General features: G+C 41.0%; 1 protein-coding gene across 1 annotated transcript in view; it reads left to right on the top strand.

Moving 5' to 3' along the window:
- DAB1 (DAB adaptor protein 1) overlaps positions 1 to 24,375 on the top strand; it is a 277,887-nt gene that overhangs the window by 190,009 nt on the left and 63,503 nt on the right. Inside the window, exon 7 of the mRNA XM_075003144.1 lies at positions 24,215 to 24,346. Coding sequence (XP_074859245.1) covers positions 24,215 to 24,346 — 132 coding nt within the window. The remainder of the gene's footprint in view (positions 1 to 24,214; positions 24,347 to 24,375) is intronic.

Genomic DNA, 24,375 nt, shown 5'->3' with positions numbered 1-24,375 from the left:
AGGGACAGAATTGCCTGTTCATTGGCAGGGGGAAAGCAGTTCCCCCCAAAGCTTTCTTTTCCTAAGCTCTCTCCTCCAGGTGTTCCCTGGGAGGGGATTCTGTGAGCCTCCCTAATTACATTTGTTGTGTTGGGCCCTTTGCTCATATTTTGGAAAGGTTATTTACTTCTCCAAAATATCAATCCTTGGCGTTTGTCATTTGCTTGTGTTGCTTGTTCCTGAACTGTGGTTACAGCAGATCTGATCTCATATAGAAAAGAGGGAAGAGGGGAAATATATGCTGCTGTTTGTAAGTATCTTGTTGGATTATAACTTAATTGCAATAAACAATGAGTTTCAAGCCAAAACCAGCATTTAAAACAAAAAACAAAACAAAAAAAAAAAGGCGCTGTCAGTGCCAGCCCCTAAAAGATGATTTAGAGGAACTGCTTCATAATTCATTACAGAGGAAAGGCTGTGTTTGAGTTACTGTTGGAAATCTAGTGTATGATTGTGCATTATAACTGACTTTATATGGTCCAGAACTAATATTTATTAAATAATATTGATTTTGATAACATTACTACTTCACCCAACTAGAATTCTTCCCTCCAAATAACTTTATTCTGGGAAGGGAGCTGAGAAAGATAAGATATTATTTGGGAAGCGTTTCTATCATTATGGAAAAAAATAGGAGACTTAAGCTGTGTCTACACGTGCACGCTACTTCGAAGTAGCGGCACTAACTTTGAAATAGCGCCCGTCGCGGCTACACGCGTTGGGCGCTATTTTGAAGTTAACTTCGACATTAGGCGGCGAGACGTCGAAGTCGCTAACCTCATGAGGGGATCGGCATAGCGCCCTACTTCGACGTTCAACGTCGAAGTAGGGACCGTGTAGACGATCCGCGTCCCGCAACGTTGAAATTGCCGGGTCCTCCACGGCGGCCATCAGCTGGGGGGTTGAGAGATGCTCTCTCTCCAGCCCCTGCGGGGCTCTATGGTCACCGTGGGCAGCAGCCCTTAGCCCAGGGCTTCTGGCTGCTGCTGCGGCAGCTGGGGATCCATGCTGCATGCACAGGGTCTGCAACCAGTTGTCGGCTCTGTGTATCTTGTGTTGTTTAGTGCAACTGTGTCTGGGAGGGGCCCTTTAAGGGATCGGCTTGCTGTTGAGTCCGCCCTGTGACCCCGTCTGCAGCTGTGCCTGGCACCCTTATTTCGAAGTGTGCTACTTTGGCGTGTAGACTTACCCTCGCAGCACCTATTTCGATGTGGTGCCGCGCAACGTCGAAGTTGAACATTGACGTTGCCAGCCCTGGAGGACGTGTAGACGTTATTCATCGAAATAGCCTATTTCGATGTTGGCTTCACGTGTAGACGTAGCCTTAGTAAGGAATGTGTGCTGCAAGGACAATTTAATATTACAGAATAAAATTCTATAAATGATGCTAATAGCACATCTCTTCTGTGCCTCATTCCCAAACTCCTATTTATATGCCCTTGGACCAACCTAAACAGATTCTTTCCCACCTTTGAAGCTCATACTTCTGAAATGTTTCTCAGTGGCCAGCATGCTCCTCGCTGTAAGGCTGTATCATGTGCTGGAATACTCACAGCATCTCATGTCTGCTAAGAGTCAGCAATCAATGTTAGTTAATGTTAGCCCACGTTGGTGGGACTGTAATTACCCGACCCATTTTACGGAACCCTGAGCTTGAGCATCTACATTGTATTTTAGACCTACATTGACTTTTATAAACCATGCTGAAAACAAGGACTTTGGCATCCATGCTGCAGTGTACAGGCCAAGTCAAAATAACCAGATACTAGAGTCTCCAGCACACCATGCCTCCCGAAATGTGGCCACTCTAGCCCTCGGACCATGGTGCACTGTAGGTAAACTGTACTGCCTGCCCTGTATGTTACCAGGAAGCAATTCACTTTGCAGAAGGCTTGATAGGGTCACTCTCCATGTCAAACCCAGGAGACTCTCTGAGAGTGTGCTTGCAGTTCAGTGATCAGAAAAGACTGGGGTATTGCTGACCTGAGCTGCCTTTCACTAAAGAGCGGAAGGATGGCTTCCATTTTCAGTTAAGGGAATTGCAAATCATTGTAATCAACACGACTAAGGAAGCTGTCCTGTGCAGTTGCGGAATACTTCTAGCTGGACCCAAGGGAAGCTGAGCTGCAAGGACACTCATAGCAGTAGGATTCAGACGCCAGGTACCAGTTTAACTCAAACTCAGACTCATCAGCTTTGTAGGGTATGAGACCTCCGTGTTAGAGCGATTGCATTGTAGATGCCACCAAAATTAGGACTGAGCCTGGGCTCAAGCATGGGCTCCCGTAGCAGTGTTGACCTACTTTCACTAGAACATTGGAACATGCTCCCTGGGCATCTGAAAAAAGAGAATCATGTGATGAAACAATTAAATGAATTCACAAATGAAAAATTCAATAACAGAATACATGTGGGACAGATTCTGTTTGGTCCCTACCCTGGTACTCACTGGGGTGGAGGGCAATCAGGATAACGTTCCCTCCAAGCCGATGGTTCCACCACCACTGTTGCAGTATCTTCCTTCTGCACCATTACCCAGGGATCAATTTCACACTGACTTTAATGGTAGCAACTGTTTCTCTTTTGTGACAACCTTAAGAGACTCTGTGAGAATGATTTTTTCCTTCTCTCCTACCCCAATTTATTTAGACAAAGGAGTCGCTTTCTTATTGTCTTCTTTGTTGCTGTTAACTTAGGGCTGTTTTGACATTGTCCAGTACCCAGAGTGCCTTCATAGTGGGTGAGGCATGTTCCTTAAAACTGATTATATTCATTTTTTTAAATACTCCACTATAGCAATTGCTGCGTTTGCATAGCGGTAACCATAGTGCATAGAATGTGCTACTTAGGGTCAAAACATCTCATCAGTTTCTTAACACTTTTTATTAAAAAAATACTTATTTTTTGTTCAAATGGCCTTTCATCATTACCACTGGAGAGTGATTTAAAGCCACTTTTAGCACTAAATAAAAGATCTAGACCAGCTGCTCAGCTGATGTTAATTGGTAGAGCTACCTCTGTTTATACCACATGGCAATCTGTCCCTCTTTATGTACAGCAATCTACATTGCACCTTGATTTTTGTAAGACTACTTGAAAAGTCATTCCCTGTGATTGTTTCAGGATAAATAATCTTTATTTATACAGCTTGTTTTATTTGGCATGTCCCGGTTTATCCAGATGGTTTAATTGGTATGTCCTTGACTTCTGCTATTTGTATATCGCCAACCACCCACAGAGGGAGTACAATATCCTTTAGGAGTATCATATAGGAAAATATAGTAGGACTATGCAGTCAAAATTACCACTAACACACAGGCTTTTTGTTCAGTCCTGTTCTGTAAGTTCTGTGGCTATATGCCATCTTCTTGGAATTCTGCAAGAATTGCATTTGGAGCCATAGTGCTGTTGAAGAATTCCAACTGGAGAAATTTTATTCAGCCATCATAACTGTCCACTGTGCACCACCCATCCAACACAGAGCATTGAAATAAAAAATTACAAAACTCTGCCACTTACGCTAAAAGAAATGTTGCATGCATTGGCTGTACAAGTAGGGCTTTTATCTTTTCCACAAAAGTAATCACTAAAAGGCCTTTATTTCAAGAACAAACTTGTGTCTTACATTCTGCCACTTTAAAATCCCTCCTGTTTCTGCAGGTGAAATCTGTTGAACTACGAGTTCCTTAAAAACAACTACACGCATAAAAACAGCCACCCCTTTTAGCAGGCTACAAGGAATTTTAAAGGGCTGGCAGCATTTGTTTTGTGTTTGTGATAACTCTGAACTGTATGATTAACCATCTTACTGTAATAACTTAGTCATGCATCATTAGATGTGCATGACTAAAATGGGATTCATAAACTGAACATCATTTTGTCTCAATCTGTATCAATAATCTTGGTTTATAGCAAGTTATTATCCAACAATTATATTTAGTACATAATAAATTAATGCTCCAATAACACTTTGGAAACATTATTTTTCATGGATACAGTGAAAGATTTTTTTTCACAGTTCAGGGCAAGTGCACCTTAGTCCACAAAGGGCTCCCTCACCCATTTTTCCGGTGCTCTAAGCGTTGCCCGTCTCGTGACCCATGTCTTTCTCCTCTCTCACTAGCGTTTTTCCAGGCTGCTTACAGTGAGTTATTCCAAGCAAGTGGCACAATTTACGCAGACAGGGTCTGTGCTTTGCTTTCTCCTTGGACACTGTAAATAGCACAATTGCCCTGAGTTATAAATTACTACACAGCTGTTCTAAGCAGGCACATTTATGTTTAAGGTGAAAGCATTAAAGAGAAAGCATAAGCAATGAAAGAACCTACATATCCTAATAACCGTACCAGTGATCACATCCTACCCCAACAGGGGCTTTGGTAGGTACTGTAATCTGTTCTTCAGCCCTCACACAGGGTTTTTGCTCAGAGGAAAAACATGGTGAAGAGGTCAGTCTCTTCTTTAGATAGTCTGGGCCTTAGATTTGTAGCGTCTAGAAATAAGTAATCAGCAGAAAATGATTCTCTCATTTGTGTGTAGCTTCAAAAGGTTGAGTCCCGAAAGTTGGAATTTACTTTTACCTCCTCTTATGTATTAATGGACTCTAAAGATAGTTACACCTAATTTTATAGGGACCTTCAAACATACTATAGCAACTTGCTATATGTCACAGTTTTCATCTGGATTTCTTCTTGCATGTGCAGTATTTTCATTGATATCAATGGAAAAATCCTTGGAAATTGGAGAACTATACTGAGATCAAAATATACTGTTCGGTTTTAAGGAGACACTGTTGCCCTTAAATCCTCTGAGATCCATACATGCAAATTATTGCAAGTCCCTCTGTAATATATAATTCTCAACTGATCAGCTGTTGACATGCAAAAAAATTTCTTCCCATGGATTTGGCCATCTTCTGAAAAGTGTGATAAGCTAAATATCTATATCTAATTTATTGTAAAGAATCCCTCAAATGGAACACAGGTTGAACTAACTTAGGAAGGTTGAGACTATTTCACCAGTTTTTTTTTATTCTGTCATCTAAAACAAGTCCTGTGTGTGTTATTTATTCCATGAATTTGCTGGAATAATTAGCCCCCTTGAGCCTTTTCAAATGTGTATCTTTGAGATGCAGACACAAAATCTAGCACTTGGGGATAAGACGTGGATTTGTAATATTTCCTGGAATACATGGGGACCTTCAATTCATGAATGGATTACAATGGTACATGAATATAGTATTTGCATTTCTGTCACTGTTTTTCATATTTCAACAAGGAAATCTATAGCATTTTGTTCAGGCTAGTTGTCTGAAAGAAGGGGAAAGTAACTGCTATGCATAAACTCTGCTCTATTCTGACTCCCTCCAGTTCGTTCCTTATTGAAGCTGCTGTCTCCTCAAGGAAAAAAAATCATAGAGGCTTGTTATTTCTAGTACCCAACTCTGGCACATTTTTCTTATATTGAATAGTGTCTGACTACACTAGGGGCTTGTCTAAACTACCACCTTCCTTCGAAGGAAGGATGGTAACTAAAGTGTTGGGAGTTTACTAATGAAGTGCTGCCATGCAGAGGCAGCACTTCATTAAACAAATTCCCCCCTGTGGCAACTTCAAAGTGCTGGCACATGTCTAGTCACAGCTCAACCGCCAGTACTTCGAAGTGTCGGGGCAACTTCAAAGTCCCCTTACTCCTCAAAACTTTGAGGAGTAAGGGGACTTTGAAGTTGCCCGATGCTTGAGCCACGGCTAGACGTGTGCTGGTACTTCGAAGTTGCCACGGGGAGGGATTTGCTTAATGACGTGCTGCCTCTGCACGGCAGCACTTCATTAGTAACCTCCCAACACCTTAATTACCATCCTTCCTTTGAAGGAAGGTGGTAACATAGGCAAGCCCTAGTTGTCCTACTGAAAGGCACCATTCAGAATAAGTGCAACAGAATCAGGCCCCAGAGTATTTTTTCTATCCTGTAACATTTAATGTAAAATAATGCCATTCATTTTTTGTCTTGCTGGCCACACTGAAGAGAACATATTATTTGCATATTAATTGCAATAGACTGATAAATGAAAGTGAACAATCTTACCTATGGTTCTCTGACCTTTAATCTATCCATTAGTATAAGTTTTTATAATGTGCCGATCATCATGGCACCTCAGCTCTGTTTGTCACAGGCTGCTCATCTTATATGAACACTTAAAGTTTATGTGCTGTGCCTGTTATAAACCATTGTATAGTACAATCCAAGGCATATTTTATGTTGACAACGTTGATATTTACTTGGCTTTTCCTATAGATTTGAATGATGGCATAATTATACATGTGAGCTGCCAAAGGATAGCTGAAAGTGGCTGAAACAAAATTGTAGCAAGATTAAAGTTCTTGTTCTTGGCACAAGATTCTACTTGTCTCATGCTCCACAGGTACCTGTTATCTTTCCTGGAAATCTGGTGGTTCTAGCATCTTTGGCAAAGTATCATTATGGAACTTTTTTATCCTAGATGCCAGAGGTGAGGTCAGTCTGTCAGCTGAAGGAAAGCTGAATGGAATGTATGAGTTTTGCATGTAGTTCTGAAAGTGATCTTGTCTGTGTGTGCAACCTACTGGTTAATGGCTACGTCTACACGTGAGGCCTACATCGAAGTAGCCTATTTTGATGTGGCGACATCGAAATAGGCTATTTCGATGAATAACGTCTACACGTCCTCCAGGACTGGCAACGTCGATGTTCAACATCGACGTTGTGCAGCACCACATCGAAATAGGCGCTGCGAGGGAACATCTACACGCCAAAGTAGCACACATCGAAATAAGGGTGCCAGGAACAGCTGCAGACAGGGTCACAGGGCGGACTCAACAGCAAGCCACTCCCTTAAAGGGCCCCTCCCAGACACAGTTGCACTAAACAACACAAGATCCACAGAGCCGACAACTGGTTGCAGACCCTGTGCATGCAGCATGGATCCCCAGCTGCGGCAGCAGCAGCCAGAAGCTCTGGGCTAAGGGCTGCTGCCCACGGTGACCATAGAGCCCCGCAGGGGCTGGAGAGAGAGCGTCTCTCAACCCCTCAGCTGATGACCGCCATGGCGGACCCCGCTATTTCGAAGTTGCGGGACGCGCAATGACTACACGGTCCCTACTTCGACGCTGAACGTCGAAGTAGGGCGCTATTCCCATCCCCTCATGGGGTTAGCGGCTTCGACGTCTCGCCGCCTAATGTCGATGTTAACATCGAAATAGTGCCCAACACGTGTAGCTGTGACGGGCGCTATTTTGAAGTTAGTGCCGCTACTTCGAAGTAGCGTGCACGTGTAGACACAGCTAATGTGTGTCATAGGTCTTCGTGTGTGCCCAGTCCAGGGGGGATGTGAGTAGAGCCAGTCAAATGTGTTAGAGCAGTTTTTCATAAAAAGAGGAAGTTTTTCAAAATCTAAACATTTCTCAGGAACATGTCTTTTTCAACAAAAATTTTCTTTGAAGAAAATGATTAAACAAATGGCAATGATAGTGTTAAAATTTTAACATTCTCTATTCTAATGATGATGTTAAATGTTGAAAATATTAAAATAGATGAATGAAATGTATGAATGGTCTGAAGAAGAATTTTTTTCGGAAATTTTTGTTTTATAGGAAATTTCAAAAATTTCTGCTTTCTGGTCAAAATTTCCCTTTTCAAGTCAGGAGGTTCCTGATCCAATACTTTGTCTAAGATAGCATCCGTGACATGTACTTTGATAGTGCAGTACATTACAAAGAGTTTCCCAGATCATGGATATTATCTTGAGAAAACAAAAAAAGGCAGTCAGAAGCAAGTTGCAGAAACAGACAATAAGGGAAAGAACAACAACTTCAGATAAGAGGAGGGAAGAAGGGAAAGGAACAGCCAAAATGCAGTCCTTAGAAGAATGAGCAAAAGGGGAAAAAAACAATGAGACTAAAGGAAGAAGTTACCAGCTGAACCTACATCTTTTTTCCCTTAAGAGACTCTAAAGCTGTGTCTACATGAGACATTTTTTTCTAGCAAAATTGGGCTTTTGTCAGAAAAACCTGCAGAGCGTCTACTTCCAAAATGTGCTTTGTTGACCCGGCAGTATTGTACCTCTCTACATTCAAGTATAATGCCTTTCTCGACAGTTTTCTGTCGACAAAAGAGCCATGTAAACACTCTGGGGCCCTTTTGTTGACAGACAGGGCTTCCGGTTCACTGAGCAGCTCTGTTTGCAGAGCTTCTGCTCAGCTGTTCTGTTGAAAGAGGGCCGGGCAGTCTGGCAGCTCTCTGTCAACAGAGCAGATTTCTCTTTCAATCTGCTTGTGTGTGTAGATGCAGTCTTTCAGTAGAAATTTTACTGGGAAATGCCTTTCAACAGTCACTTCTGTCGAGAGATGCTTCGCGTGTAGGTGTAGCCTGAAGGTCTCTAGAGACCTCTATATTTTGAGATGTGGACATTCTTCCCCCTTTAGTATAAGGAGTTCTCATTTTTTCCCCTTGTCTTTCTGTGAAAGCACAGCACTGCTTCTTGGAAAGAAGGTCTAAAGGTTAGAATGAGGAAGATGCCTTGTTAAAACTGGGAATTACTTGTATTTTCATGGTTGTCAAACTGCAAAATTACTGATGGGTATCTTGTAAGTACAGAACAAGTGTGTTTGAAACAAACATATTTCTTATATAAAATAGAAATATTGTCTTAGAAAGCAAACTTTTCTGCAGAGGAAATGTTAGAGAGAGTTATAATGGCTGAATTCTAAACCACTCAGAAAAGTACTTAGCCATGCAAGTGCTGACATTAGTAATACAGCAGGCCATACGAGAACCTCTGAAACTTTCCCCCAGAACAGTGGGAACATTCTGTAAGTGTCAGAACAAAGAGCCATGTCCCTCTTTGAAATTTTCAGTCTCTTTTTCTTCTAGAAGTGCCTGAAGCACTACTCCCCAGGTATACCAATAATTTTCCTTTCCGTTCAGTGCATTTTATATGGCAGGCTGCTCTACAATTTTCTGTTTGCTCAGGTGATAGCAGTTCCAATGGCAGCACTTCTGACTTCTCCTAGGCTTTCGAATGTCTCCTGTTGCTAGTGTCAAATGCAGGAGAGAGTGATGACCTCAGACATTAGTGTAATGGGTTGGGAAGAATATAAGAGGCTATATTTTTAAAATTACCTAGAGTCTGTTTGATGATAGGCCTGGCTTTCAAGTAGCAGCAAAGTCCATGGCTGACAATCCACCTGTCTGAAATTCCCAGGGAAGTCAGGACAAGCTGTGTGGAATCTGATAGCATAATTTGGCCCTGGTGGTTATAGTGAATGTCTTTGAGATGTGTATTAATTCAGTTTATTGTTATAGTTAATCAGTTTTTGCCATGGAAAATGGGGAGGCAGAACAGCTACTAGTGTTAAATGTCAAAATTTGTCTACAACTGTCAGACTAGCATACATTTTTCTACTCCTAGTTAAAATAAGATACAACTGTTTCAGATACCAATAAATAAATCAATGATAAATGTGTATGTAACTGTCAACAAATGTTGACTTATTAATGGTGACCACTGGAGTTCAATCAAACCTTTCCATCTAATCTATCCGTAATGCCCTCATCAGTGTTTAAGACCTAGATCCTTCACCTTACTTATGCTGACCAGTACCTAGTGCTATTTGCAGAGTAAGGTGCTAGTAAACTTGAGGTAACAAAATTGAGCCCTAAGGAGTAACACTGCCTAAGGAGAAGGGAGGTTTAGTAAACTCTAGGTCCCTTTATTTCTTTGTCCTAGTTAGTGCCTCGTACCCTTTGGTATTATGCATCATGTTTCCCTCATTGACGTCATCATCAGTATTTCCATTAATGAGAGCGGCCCAAAGAGAGATGAGTCTGAACTAAGTGTAATTTGTGCATTACTTCTGAGTGTTAGGAAACTTTGTGTTGTCACTTTCTATCACCCCACTGTGGGGGCTGGTATTTTGCAAATGGTTCATGGCCCCAGATCAGCACATCTCTGAACTTTGGAGAGTTCAAAATGTGGATTCAGATCCAGAATTTGTTTGAGAGAGTCTCTAGGCTTAACTGCTTTAAGAAGTATGTGATTAGTCAAAAACCCATCATTTGGTCCTGTGATTGATGCAGAAGGAAGCACCTTGAACTACATAGCATAGAATGCTAGGACTGGAAGGGACCTTGAGAGGTCATCGAGTCCAGCCCCCTGCCCTCATGGCAGGACTAAGTACTGGGGCCCATTACTGAACTGTGCTGAGACCCAATTCATTAAGTGATTTAGTTTTGATGAGGAGGCCAAACCATATGCTATGCACACCTGTTAAAAAGGTGAGGGAAAGGTAAAGTGATAGTTGAAAGAAACGCAAGCAAGCGTTGCTATATCAAAGCCATGAAAGACTGTTGCTTTCATTTAAGCAAGAGGTGAGAGCAGCACAGTGTGACAGACCTTCTGAAAGGCAGACCTTGTGTGACACCCATTGATTATAAAACAGAAAAGCTAGAGGATGAGGGGAAAGCAACACGCAAAGAAGATCCATGTCTTGTTATGGACCAAGTCTGTGTGCAGACAGTTTAATTGAAGTTTGGCTTTTGAGATGTAAATTAGAGGCTGAAAAGTGGAAGCAAACATTAAATTTGATTTAAATGAAAATGAGAAGTGGAGAAAACAACTTTGGGCGTTAAAATGTGTATGTGGAAGCCTTAGATCTTGGACTTGTGAATAGTGGTGTGGCAGAGCTTTTTAAATCAATGCATGGCTTTAATTGAGATATAGTTTTTTAATAACAAAGTGACAAACAGTTGCTGAGTGAGACTACAGAAATACCCTCCTCTGAATGAGGCAGAAGAAAACTTTAAAAGAGTAGGGGCATGTTTAAAAGGTTTTTTTTTTTCCTCCCTGAGTTTCTTTGAAGTTTCCCTTTAAAAGGCTCAGCTAAAACACAAGAAAACACAAACACAGGTTTTACCTCAGATGTATTATGCACTGGTTACGGTGTGTATTGTGGAAACAATACAAAGTGATCATGATAAATTCCAGGGTATGAATGGGATTATCTGAGATCATTTGATATTTGCAATCATGAATTACTGGGACTGACCCTTTTTTCCACTGGGACTCACTACAGATTGGCATGAAGAATTTGCAGGTATTTCTTGTTACTAAAGTGGCAGCACTCACTTTGTTCTGCAAATTCCTATACCAAATATAGTATCTGCAAACTACTCCGTTTTGAGTTAATGTTCACAGAGTCTATTACTAACACTCAGGCTTAATTTGCCCTTTGATTGTTTAATATTCAGTAAATTCTGCTGTATTGTCCTAGGCATGTAGATTAGCAGTTGTGGATATCTAGATTCTACAAGAGGTGGTAACTTATCTTTATCAAGAATTTTGCTTATTCCTGTATTTGGAGCCACCCAAAAGTCCACTCGGTACCACAAGAATGTCTTTTGGTAGTATATTTTTGCATCAGTGAAGTCATGGTGTAACAATCCAGGAGCACCTGTTCTCCAGTGAACCATAAATGGGTAGCACGAAAAAAAGAATTCCCAGCTCTGTGCTATTAAGCTAGAGGAAAATCTCACCTAGCTATTAGTAGCAGATGTGCTTCCATATCCTTTTGAAGCCTGATGCTAGTAGGCTAAGCCATTGGAGACAGATAAAGAGTTGAACACATCTGACACATTCCATACCAGAGAGGGCAGTACACTGCTTCCAAGGAATAATTTATGATGCTCTAGTCTCTTCAGAAAATGTTGTGTTTTGTTTTTCCTTTTAATTAATAAAATATCTTTCCACATTTGGGAAGAGTAATATTTGTTTTCTTCTAAATCTCACCACATTTTGGAGTTCACAGTAATGTGGATTGAGAACACGACAGTGGTTTGTACACCAAGAAGTAAGGTTTTAATATAGAAATGGTGCCTTTCCAGCCTTTTTTCCCCTGTGTGTAGAAGCCACACCCTGCCTACACATACTTCATTGAAGTGTAATTGACACATTAGAAACCTGTGGCCAACAAATATGGTAGCTGCATTTTTTTTCCCCTTTCATCTTTTTTTATTTTCTGTTCCACAGCTTCGTGCAGATTGCTTTCCAATCTTATGGACTTGGATCTTGTGGCTAAAGAGGGTTACTGCTTACTGACCTCCCAGTGCACTTGAATTTTAATACTGTCAGCCTGAGCATTTTCTTATGTTCTCTTTGGGCGCTGAGGCTGAACGTTTGTGTGCCAGATCAAGAGAGTCTGAGACTGCCTTTTAGTGATGAACTTTTCAAAGAGCAAGCTCCAGGAAGGGATTTGTATCATATATTGACTCTATAAGGAGGTTTTTTCTTTAAAAACAAAACCTTGTAAGTGCTATATGAAGAAATTTATATAGATGAAGTACCATTTATTGAGATGAAGAATGTTTTTGTTTGTTTTTGTTCTAATGGATTGAAAAAAAATGACTGCCTAAGAGAAATAGCTTTTTGAAAAGCACTCACAGTCACGGATGATAAATCTATTCTAAGTATCCAACCAAACAAAACATCAGAAATGTAGCACTTTAAAGACTAACAAAATGATTTATTCAGTGATAAGCTTTTGTGGGACACACCCACTTCATCAGATCATGGATCATGGGTCTGTCCGACAAAAACTCATCACCAAATAAATCATTTTGTTAGTCTTTAAAGTGCTACATTTCTGATGTTATGTTTGGTTGGAATACAGACTAACATGGCTACGTCTCTGTTTCTAAATGTATAGACATGTTGATACAGGCTGAACCTCTCTAATCTGGAATTCTCTTGTCCAGCAACATCCATAATCTGGCATGATTTTAGTTAGGCGGATGACCACTTTTCATGGATGTGGCCAAGTTTCCCCAGAGTCCCACCGAGTTTGTTTACAGCCACCAGTGTTCTGTGCTGTCATTTAGCTCTAATTTACCCCTAAATGTCTTCTAAGAGCCCAGAAAGCAGTGGAAATGTTGGTGAAGTGCTAGACAATATTGACCTCCTCTGTTCTGGCAAATTCTCTTGTTCAGCACCAGTCAGGCCCTGAGGGTGCCAGACAAGAGAAGGCCAACCTGTACTGTAATGAACCTGCTTGCTTATTAGTGATAACCATGTTGTCCCCTTGAATTCAATACCCAGTCAGTAGAATACATCAAAGGAAAATATAACTTGAGGTCAGCAATGAAACAGCTGCACAGCAAGTCAGCTGGCATGAACTCTCTGCAGGTTTTACTTCTCTGTGTAGACAGACCCCAATGACCTTTAAATCAGGCCCTCGCACAATCACACCCAAAGACTCAAATCAGATTCACAGCCCCTATGTACTTAGCACTGTACAAACACGAGTAAAGGCAATAGTTTCTGCCCTAAAGAATTTTTGTCATTTTCTCCAGTGGTAAAAAAGGTGGGGGAGGGAATATAGTACTTTCTTAACTAACTGAGGAGGTTCCCAGGGTTAATTCAGCACACTGAGCCACTATGCATGTATGTATTGGGTTCGAATCAGCAGCACATGAAGGACTTGCTGAAAAGAGGTGATCTTTCCACTGTCTTTTGATTCTATTCTTGACTCTGCCACAGGGCTGCCAGTGGTGGGATGGGAAAAGGGCAAAGAGGGCAGCTGTCCCAGTGATTGAAAGGGGCCCAGCACTCCTGGCTGCCACCAGTGCTACCTCGAACATGGTGGCAGCAGCTGGAGCCCCAGGCCTTTTAAATCACCCCTGTAGCATGTACTCTGTGGCCCTGGAGGCACTGAATGGCTGGCTGGGGGAGGAAGCTCCCCAGCTTTGACCCTTTTTCCTAAGGCCCTATCCCTCCTCGGGGGCTTGAAGCCTGCTCCCCACAGAGCCTGGCGAAGTCTCTCATCAGCCCTGCTCTACCATAGGCTTCCTGCTTGAGCTTGGACAAGTGACGTAGTGACAATTCAGAGCAACGAAGGGTCCTGTGGCACCATATAGACTAACAGAAAAGTTTTGAGCATGAGCTTTCGTGAGCACAGACTCACTTCATCAGATACTGGTCTTGGAAATCTGCAGGGCCAGGTATAAATAAGCCAGAGCAAGGGTGGGGATAACAAGGTTAGCTCAGTCAGCAAGGGTGAGGTTTACTACCAGCAGTTGATCTGGAGGTGTGAACACCAAGGGAGGGGAAGCTGCTTTTGTATTTAGCCAGCCAGTCACAGTCTTTGTTTAAGCCTGAGCTGAGGGCGTCGAATTTGCAGATGAATTGTAGCTCAGAAATTTCTCTTTGGAGTCTGGGCCTGAAATTGTTTTGCTGTAGGATAGCTACTTTTAAGTCTGCTACTGTGTGGCCTGGGAGATTGAAGTGTTCTCCTATGGGTTTTTGTATATTGCTATTTCTGATATCTGATTTGTGCGCGTTTATTCTTTTACATAGAGACTGTCCAGTTTATCCGATGTATATAGCAGAGGGGCATTGCTGGCACATGATGGCATAAATTATATTGGTAGATGTGCGGCTGAATGAACCTGCGATAGTGTGGCTGATCAGGTTAGGTCCTGTAATGGTGTTGCTGGTGTAGATATGTGGGCAGAGCTGGCAACGAGGTTTGTTGCGTGGATGGGTCCCTGAGTTAGAGTGACTGTGGTGCGGTGTATAGTTGCTGGTTAGGATTTGCTTCAGATTGGCAGGTTGTCTGTGGGCAAGGACTGGTCTGCCTCCCAAGGCCTGCGAAAGTGGGGGATCATTGACAATCTTCCATCTTGTCATCTGGAAAAAGAGACTGACTTTCACGTGGCTACTCATAAAGTTAAGCAGGTGCTGAAGAGCTTGCTGGGTAGAGATTACCATGCTCAGCAGTGGGCAGGGCGGAGCCCAGTCCAAGAGCTGATATTGTTTTACTGTAATGTTGCCAAATACTTTCACATGCTGATTTATCGTACAGACATGATTATTTATGTGTAATTTGAAAGTGTGCCATATGGAGTATGATTGTTATGTCTATGAAGAATATCCACTGACATTTCTTTTAGAAGGATTTATAAAAGCCATTCTCCGATTATTTTGGGTAAAATCTGCCCTAACTAAAGAAGCTCAGGGATTAGACAGATTTATTTTCTTTTGTTGTGAAGTTGTGTTTTCAAGGCCATCCAGCTGCAGAGAAGTCCATTCATGCTCCATGAATGTTCCAAAGGTTACAACTTTCTTCCCCCACCCTTCTGTGCTTGTTTTCCACAAGGCGGAAATTCCTTTACTTATTGTCTGATAGGACCGACTGAATGGCTTGGGGTCAAACTGCTTCAATAGCAGACCATTCATTTTCAGCTGCATGGAGCTTTGCAAATGTTAGTCAGAATAGACTGTCTCTTTCAGTGAGAGGGCTCAGTCAGATTCATTCTCAGAACTCCTGCTTCCAAGCCCATTCTACAGTACATGCTGCAATCAAAGTGCAAATTGTCATCTTGGTCTTTGTTCACTTTTCTTGCTCTGTGCCGCCAGGTTCAATTTGTACTCCTCTCTTTGTTCCTCAGCTGTGTAATCCCTGGTGTCTCAGCCAGGATGTGAAACATTCCATATTATACAGTTATGTTCAAGAGAGGCTCCCAGCTGCTGATTTGACTGTTAAAGAATGAGATGCTTCCTTCTGAAGGCTGAATTGAAAAGATACCCCATCCAATTTTTTTTTCCAATAGCCGTCTAATGCTACGTTGCTCATTTGTTAACCATGAACTATCTCCCACTCCCTTCACAGGCAAGCCAGGTTCCATACACACAGTGACTTTTATTAGTGTATTGATTTCTAAGGTTATCCCATCAAAGGGCTAGATAATATCAAATGAAATGTACTTTTTATTTTGAACTGCGTGTTTGTGTTTGATGGGGCTTTTAATAGGTCTTCGTGGAATAGACCAGCCTATACATGGTAAAACACAAATAACTGAACAGTTGGGGTGTGATGTTGTATAGGGAGGATGGTGTGGAATTGTGGTTAAGACATAGGGCTCGGTGTCAGGAGAACTGGTTTCTAATTCTGGCTCTGCTACATACTTGGGTTGCCTTAAGACAAAACATGTAACTTCTTTATGCTTTAGTTCCTTCATCTGTTGAGGTCATCAAATAGAAGCTGTAATACATTGTAAGTGCAGAGTATGAAACGAGAACACAAGTACCTGGTGCTAACTGCTATCTATCGATCGATCAATCGTTATTCAGTGCACCACTGTTGCATATAAACAGCAGTGGTGTTATATATATTTTGTATACACAACATACAGCAGAGTTGGGTATTTGAACAGAATTATACTCGCACAGGTGTTAGAGTCATTTACTCAGAATAAAAATGAGGCTTTCATTTTCCCAGACATACAGCAATTTGTGCTCACTGTTGTTTGCTTCTGAAGTGTTGAAGTTACATTCCTCATGGTAAGACGAGGAATTGAATTTAAACTGTGATCTGTCCCACCTTTCATATTTTGTTTAGCCACATTTCTCTAGACCTTTCCTCTTGTGAGATATAATATGTTGCTGGTAATATTCCAACCAAATAACTCCCTTTGTTACTTTGTAGATTTGGGGAAATACCTCCCATACCATAAGTAGTTGGAGGTTTAATCGGAGTTTATTTTTCCAGTTTGCTCTAAGTTTAGGTATGATGATCAAACTGTTTGGATCTGTGGGTGGAAAAAATGGTATTTTGGGTGTTCTTTTTACTTACACCCTTTTCTGCTTGGGCTTCAAACACAATCCAGGAAAATATAGTGTAACTAAGAGAAAAATTAGCACAGAGACATTCATTCAAAAGAAATGATGAAGGGAAAACTGTGCCTAACCTGGGAGGGGGAGGAAGAGCAACTTTCCACCAATTAAAATGTCAAGAGCAATTACAAATTCACATGCATGGGGAATAATATTCCAATTAGATTGTGAAGCCTTCTCTGTATAGACTGTTGGAGACCAGATGATTCTGTCTCTGCTTTTATACATTTGTTGACATAACAAATGTTGCTAGAGTGTTCTTGAATTGATGTGTGTGTGCGCCAATAAACTATCAGAGAGAGAGAGAAAGCCAGAGAGAGAAATTAACTAATGATGAATCCAGTGCAGGAGGCATGAAAGTGGGTGGCTCTTCCAGTGAAGGAACTCTGGCACTCCCTCTGCTCATGTTTGCTATGTGCTGTATTCATTGATTTTTAAACTGTTTAACTACGGCTCTGAAATGCACCAAGCTGAATCCTCTTTACTACTTCGCATAAAATTGAGAATTTCTGCAGTGGGCACACTGTGCACTTTTACCATCTGCTCACTCACTGCATTGCTCTATAAGCAAATTCTTTGCCACTCCATCTGCCACCCCAACTGCTAACTTATAGAAAATCAACACTGTAAAGTTTGTGTTGCCAACTGATTTGCAGATTTCCTTTCCATTTCACCAACATTTGAGCTCTGACATAGAAGCTGTTATATTTTCCCCCAAAACTGTTCATCTATGGTACTACTGAAATGCAGTCACACAGTGTTGGAAGATGTAGAAGAGGCTGACATCTTCACAGCTCTCTGATCCACCTTAATAGAGGTCACCAGGGAAAATCCCTACCTGTGGGGTGTATAATGTTTGTTGAGAACCTACAGGAAAAACCTTTATATGGTAAGCTGCGTCTCCAGCTGTGACAGGTGTCAAGCTAGGCTCATCTGGCTGAGAATTCAACCTGCAATTCTAAAGAATCTAGGTACAGGTTGAACCTTTTTCGTCCAGCACCCTCAAGACCTGACCAGTGCCAGATGAGAAAATTTGCTTGATCATGGGAGATCAATATCGTCTAGCAGCATTACCAACACTTCTACTTCTTACTAGGCTCTTAGAAGACTTTGGGGGGCAAATTAGAGCTAAATAACAGCACAGAACACCGAGGGCCAGGACTGGTGGCTGTAAACAAACTTTATGGGACCATAGGAAATTTGGCCACGGCCATGGTAAGTGGTTGTCCAGCTAACTAAAATCATGCTAGATTACAGATGTTGCCGGACAAGAGAGTTACGGATTAGAGAGATTTAACCTGTATTTCAATCCATTGCTTAAATCCTGTTCCACACTACAAATGGATGTTTGGAACTGCTACTCCATTTAACCCTGATAATCTAAAAGGTGTCTCATTAAATTGACTGCTATAGCAACAGCATTGAACAGTGTTTATGGACTGCGTGTGTCTGTATGTGCTCCAAAGCAGCATGAGTATTTGTAATAAAGTCTCACATCTTGGGCCATGTCTACGTTACCTGGAAAGTGAACCCACTGAGAGACGATCTTCCAGGGTTTGATTTTGCATGCTGGTGGAGATGCGTGAAATTGACTTATCAGGGTCACCAGTCAACCCCTGTGCTCGTCAGTATGGCGAGGACTAAGGGAGATCAAAGGGAGAAACTCTTCTGTTGAACTTCCTTAGTGAGGACACCCAGGTCAGTTGATTGCAATTGCAATTCTAACTATGACAATTGAGTAGCTAGACTCTGTCTGCAATCGACGTAACTTCCTAGTGTAGACCAAGCCTAAGAAGAGAAGCTAGCCAAATTTCTACCCCTTGATTGTCTTCATGGTGGCAAGGGCTAATCTCAGAATCACTGCAGTGCCGCATTGTTTTAATTTAATATGTTGTCATAAGTTGTGGTCACACATGCTGATACATTCCAGTTCACCAAACTTATGACTAAGGCAATATAGTAATTTTACTCATGAGTTCAAATTCTGTGGTCCTGATTTAGTAAGAGCTATAGATATTTGTGGCCTGATTTTTTGAAGTGCAAAGCACTCACCACTCAAGTCAAAGTTCTTGACAGCTGCAGGTTCTGGATGTTTCTGATTGTAAGTTTTAGAGATTGTATATATGTCGAATTACAATGGAAAACCAGATAACTGTATTCAAAAAAACTATAATAAAGACCAAGTGGTTCGGAGTATCTTATTACATGTCTTCTGTATGTAAGTGAATTTCAGACAGCTTGCAGAAGTAGATCTTGCAAAGCCTTAAAAGACGGTAGGTTCAAATGGTGTAGGAAATGCACTTGACAGATATGCAAATGGATGGGCTGGGTGGGCAAGGTCTGTCCCTCCTTTCCACAAAGCTAATAGTGGTGTATAAATTTGTTGCAATTGATACCACCAATCTGCAAGCAGGCTCGTGGGATAAATTAATTTATATGAATGGTTGTTTTTATGAAACCCCTGAGGAGCTTGTCCATATAAATATAATGTTGTTTTATTGGTGCTTTCTGCTATTGATTAGCACCATTTACAAGATGCTTTGCTGCTTTTCCTGCAGGATAATTCTCATGGTGGGGTTATGCTGCTGTGCCCCAGGTCACAATAAATAGGCTGCCTCATTAAAAAGGGAACAGTGATAGTATGGATGTGACTGTGTATCACCACCTGACTCTCATAGTTGACATGATTGCTGGCCTCGCTAAGTGCTTAATTGATTCAGGAGAACTGAAAACTGCAGCATGGGAATCTAAGGGGCAAGATGAGGATCAAGGGTGAACAAATTTATTTATGACAGGCTCTAAGCAGCCTGAGGGAAATGAGAAATGCTACTGATCTCTGAGATAGTGAAATTGATTCAATATGATGTACAGAGCGCAACATGGCAGAGGGGCAGAAGCAGACAACAGATCCTGGAAAAAGGAGAGAAAGGAAGGACGAAGTGGACACATAGGCCAAACATGCCTATGGAAAGGGAGCAGTACTGGTGGCAGCAAAGAGCTCCTTTGTTACACCATCGTTTGTGTAAAGGATTCTGCCCAACGCCATCCACCAGCAAAACCTTTTTGGAGATTCTCCCTTTGCAAAGCCTGTTTACTCGATCCTTGTGCATCAGTCAGGGTTAGGGCTGTTTTGTGTGGTGGCAGCAACTGAACTCTCTAGGGCTACTTCTACAGAGCAAAGTTATTTCTAAATAACAGCTATTATTTGTGAGCATCTACACTACACACACGTACTATTTCAAAATAAACTAGAAATAGCTGGTGCGTTATGTCAAAATTTGTAAACCTCATTGCAGGAGGAGTAGCACCTGTTCGGAAGTAAATATTTCAAAATAGTTGCTGTTAAGATGTGAAATAGAACTTATTTTGAAATAGCTATTTTTGTATAGGAACCCTGTGGCTAAACACCAAAAAGGAGTATTTTGAGTGTGGTTTTTCATTCTCGCTACCCTTGTCATGAGAGGGGTAGCAGAAAGTTCAAAATAGGCACATATTTCAAACTTCTGTGCCTTTTGGACAGCACTGAATTCAAAATAAGTTATCTTGAAATAATGTATGCAATATGTGCAACACAAATTGTGTAAGTTATTTGGAGATACAGCTACAGTGTAGCCATAGCCTTTGGTTGTGGCTCCACTACATTCCCCTTTTGGAAGGGGAATGCAAAAGCGGCCGAACAGAAATGCAAATGAGGTTGATCACAAATGCAAATGAGGTGCAGATTGACAGATCTCACACTTCATTTGCATAATGGTACAGGCTCTCACTCTGGGAAGAGCTGTTTTTGAGCCAAGACAGCTGCGTAGACGGGGTTCATTGCAAAGGAAACTACACTTTCGAAAACACCCTTTTTCCTGAAAAAAAATGAGGAAGGAAGGGTGCTTTCAAAAGCAGGGTTTCCTTTTGAATGAACCTGTCCACATGGCTGTTTTGGCTTTTGAAAACAGCTCTTCCCAGAGTGAGCTCCTGTGAGATTATGCAAATGAAGCACAAGATTTGAAAATCTGCACTTCATTTACATTTCCAATCGGCCATATTTGCATTCCCCTTCCAAAAGGGGAATGTAGTGTAGCCGCAGCCTATGGCTGCATCTACACTTGCCCCCCTCACCCTTCCAGAAGAGGCATGGTAATGAGCAGAGTGGAGGATGCAAATGAGACATAGATTAAAATATTTCATGCCTCATTGGCATATTCCCACAAGATCTCGCTTCCGGAAGATCCCCTTCTGGAAGCAAAAGCTGCATGTAGACAAGGGTCCTTCAGAAGGAAACGGGTCCTTCAGAAGGAGCCCCATCTACATGGCAGCTTTTGCTTCTGGAAGGGGATCTCCCAGAAGCAATATCTCGTAGGAATATGCTAATGAGGCATGAGATATTTTAATCTGCACCTTATTTGCATCTTCTGCTCCGCTCATTACTTGGCCTCTTCTGGAAGAGTTATGCAGTTAGACGATATATAACCCCAGAAGGGTTATGTGTTTAGACAATGTATTTTGACATAGTTACTTTGGAAGAGCTGTTCCAGAATAATTTACTTTGAAATAGGGCTGCTATTTAGATATAGCCTAGGAGATACAGTAGCTCTTTTAATTTAAGCTTGGATTTTGAAACAAAATCCATCAAAAATGTCAATAAAACGTAAGAGCTACACTTATGATATCCCTTTTCCCTTAGTCTTATGAGACTGCAAGTACAGTGAAGGGCTGTAATACTGAGTAATTGTATATACTATTCCTTGTTACCCTATGGGTGACTGCTTATCCATGCTTTTATTGTATTTTTGAATCCTGTATATTTAGTTCTGCACATACTATTGTGTAGAAACTCAAACAATAATATGGGCGGTATGTATAATGGATTTTTTAAAACAACTAAAGCTTAAATGGTAAAGCAAATTGCTTTCTAATCTATGCAGTATTTAATTGACTGTATTGAGCCATAATACAAATTAAGCTGTCTTCGTAATTTGTTCTGTCATTCTGCCACCCTCCAAGCAATTTGATACTTCATTTATGAATTGGTAAATGGCTCAGAGAAGCACTCAGCAAATATATTGTAAAAATTGTCAAATAATAGATGAAGAAATGTATCAGGAAGGATAATAAAAGGGGGTCTTATAAACAACCCTTGAGTGAGTTATGAAATACTTATTTCATATGCCCCATATCCACTAGAGGCAGGATAATGTCTTGCTAAAAGTCTTGAAGATAGAAGGAGAGAGGAAATTAGAATGTAAACGTGAGTATTTAAGAGTGGAACAGCTCAAACTAAACAATGGGGAGCTGGCTTTGTTTAATTTCCTTTGGGGTTATTGAAAAGCATTTAAGAGTAGTAAGAGACTGGAAGCAGTGTTATAAAACTGAATGTATGAAGAAAGCATTTGTATTATTTAGTCATATTTTATAGAGGAAATCAAATTATCAACAGGTGGTTCCCATAAATTAATCACAATCTGTACAGACTGTATTTGTAAACTAACTCTGTTCTTTTGTTTAGCTGGCCATAGCTAATTTCTTCTTGAGAAGAGAGAGAGACCTGGCCATATTCTCCATCTCTGTACAGTGTTATACCAGCACAGAGAGGGGGTAAATGTTGCCCTATCTGATTAGCTTCAGGACATCAGTTTTACTTAGATTTTATTTCACTGACTTCCATTTTACTAAAACAGTGTAAGTGTATGGGAGAGGAGAATCAGGCACATGCCTATTTAATCAAAACATTAAATTAAGTTGACAATTTAAAAAAAGAAAAGCAACTCCTAAACTCACCTAGGCCTACAAAAGAATGGTTTCATATGGCAGATAACGTACATCTGCATTTCAGTATAACTGTATGCATGTTTCATTGTATCATTGGAAATTACAACTGTAATTATTTTAGAATCATTAATGAAGGTTCCTGAATAAATTGAAATGTCTCCATCTGAGAGCTTGCATTCTGGTGCGCTTTATGAGGTTTTGTCTGGCTTTGGAATGGTATTTTTTAGATGGTGAAGAGTGAGAGACACTTAAGGTGTAAGAAGTTCAGGCTAGTAGATCAGCTATGGAAACAGTTTGTGAACAGATGTGTGAAAGTGTCTTCTGCACTGCAGGGGTAGCCATGATTCAGTATTGGTATAGACAGGAAAGTAGAGAGATTTGGTTCAGTTAGTGCAAACCTTGGCTTGCCTTTGATTATGCTTAAAGGGGTGCTACTCTTCTGAACGTTTCCCTCCTTCCATGGCATCACTTTCTGCATAGTCCAAAGAGATGGGCCTGGCACTTGGGTAGACAAAGGGACTGCTGCTTGTATATTTGCCTGTGCAGCTCCTACGTTGTCTCTGGACCCCTTCTATATAAAACATTAAAGCCTTTTTATGCCAGGAGCACTTTGAAAGTGCATGCTAGTTTTATTTACTGTATTAAATACAGTTGTATGGAAATAGTCACAATTAAAATGAAAAGCCATGCATTTGGGTGCTGTCACATTTTTCTTGTGACATCAAAAACAAGCCTTTGACACATACCTTTGCAAAGAAATTTGCAAATTTTGGCCATTCTCCACTAAAATCCATCCTTTTTCAAACCAAGAACTCAAAAAAATTCACGTGAGTTTTCTAGAAAAGTAGAATTTTGCTGCTCTGTTGTTGTCCTAAATGAAATTTTAAAAGTAGAATTTGTAATCTGATGCTTATCCCACTGTGGTCAATTGGAATCTCACCATTAAATCCACAGGACTTACACCTCAGTCCTGCAGTCGGGAGGCTCTGTGCTGCCAGAGGGTTAGGGTTAGGGTCAGGGTCAGGGTCAGGGTCCAGCATGGATCCAGTAAGAGACTAAGGCTATGTCTACACCAGACAAAGTAAGTCAACCACGGATATGCAATTCTAGCTATGGCAATATCTGCTCTCAGATTACTTGGCTGTCTGTACTGGGGAACGTTGACAGGAAAGTTTCTCCCATCAACCTCCCTTTCTCCCTGCATCTTGTCAGGAGTGCAAGGGTCGACTGAGGCCCTGTAGAGGTCAATTTCACATGTCTGTACTACACCAGCGAAATTGAACCCCAGAAGATTGACCATGAGTGGGTCAATATTTCAGCTTAGTGTAGACATATCCTTAGAGCCACAATTCTGCTAATCAGATAAGTGTTCCATTTGTTTTATAAGTTTTATTAATAAATTAATTGGTAAGGTGCCTGGAATACTTATGTAGGTAGTAATTTGGTAATAAGATCGTTCTTCTATTGAACACCATAAGGTATTGAAAGAAGAATTTATGCAAAACATTAATACATTGCTTAAATTAATTAAAAAAAAAACTTGTTTAGAGCTTGTCTGAGTACCATATTAATTGCAGTCTTCTAACAGCACCATTCATTTTGACCAGTGGCATTTTAAAATTTGGTAGACACAGGTAAAGTGTATGTTCTGAGGGTGAAATTGTAGCTTAAATGGAGTGTTTTTATAGATGTGTTTTTATGCTTTTTAATAGCTACTGCAGCATCATCATGCAGTTCATGAAATTTCATACATTGCAAAGGATATCACAGACCACCGAGCCTTTGGATATGTGTGTGGAAAGGAAGGAAATCATAGATTTGTGGCAATAAAAACAGCCCAGGCAGTAAGTATCAGATCTCTGTCATTTTCTGT

This window comes from Carettochelys insculpta, chromosome 9 (assembly GCF_033958435.1).
Source record: "Carettochelys insculpta isolate YL-2023 chromosome 9, ASM3395843v1, whole genome shotgun sequence".
NCBI classification, from domain to species: domain Eukaryota; kingdom Metazoa; phylum Chordata; order Testudines; family Carettochelyidae; genus Carettochelys; species Carettochelys insculpta.
Note: the sequence above shows the minus strand (reverse complement) of the source record. Positions and strands in the feature narration are given on the sequence as shown.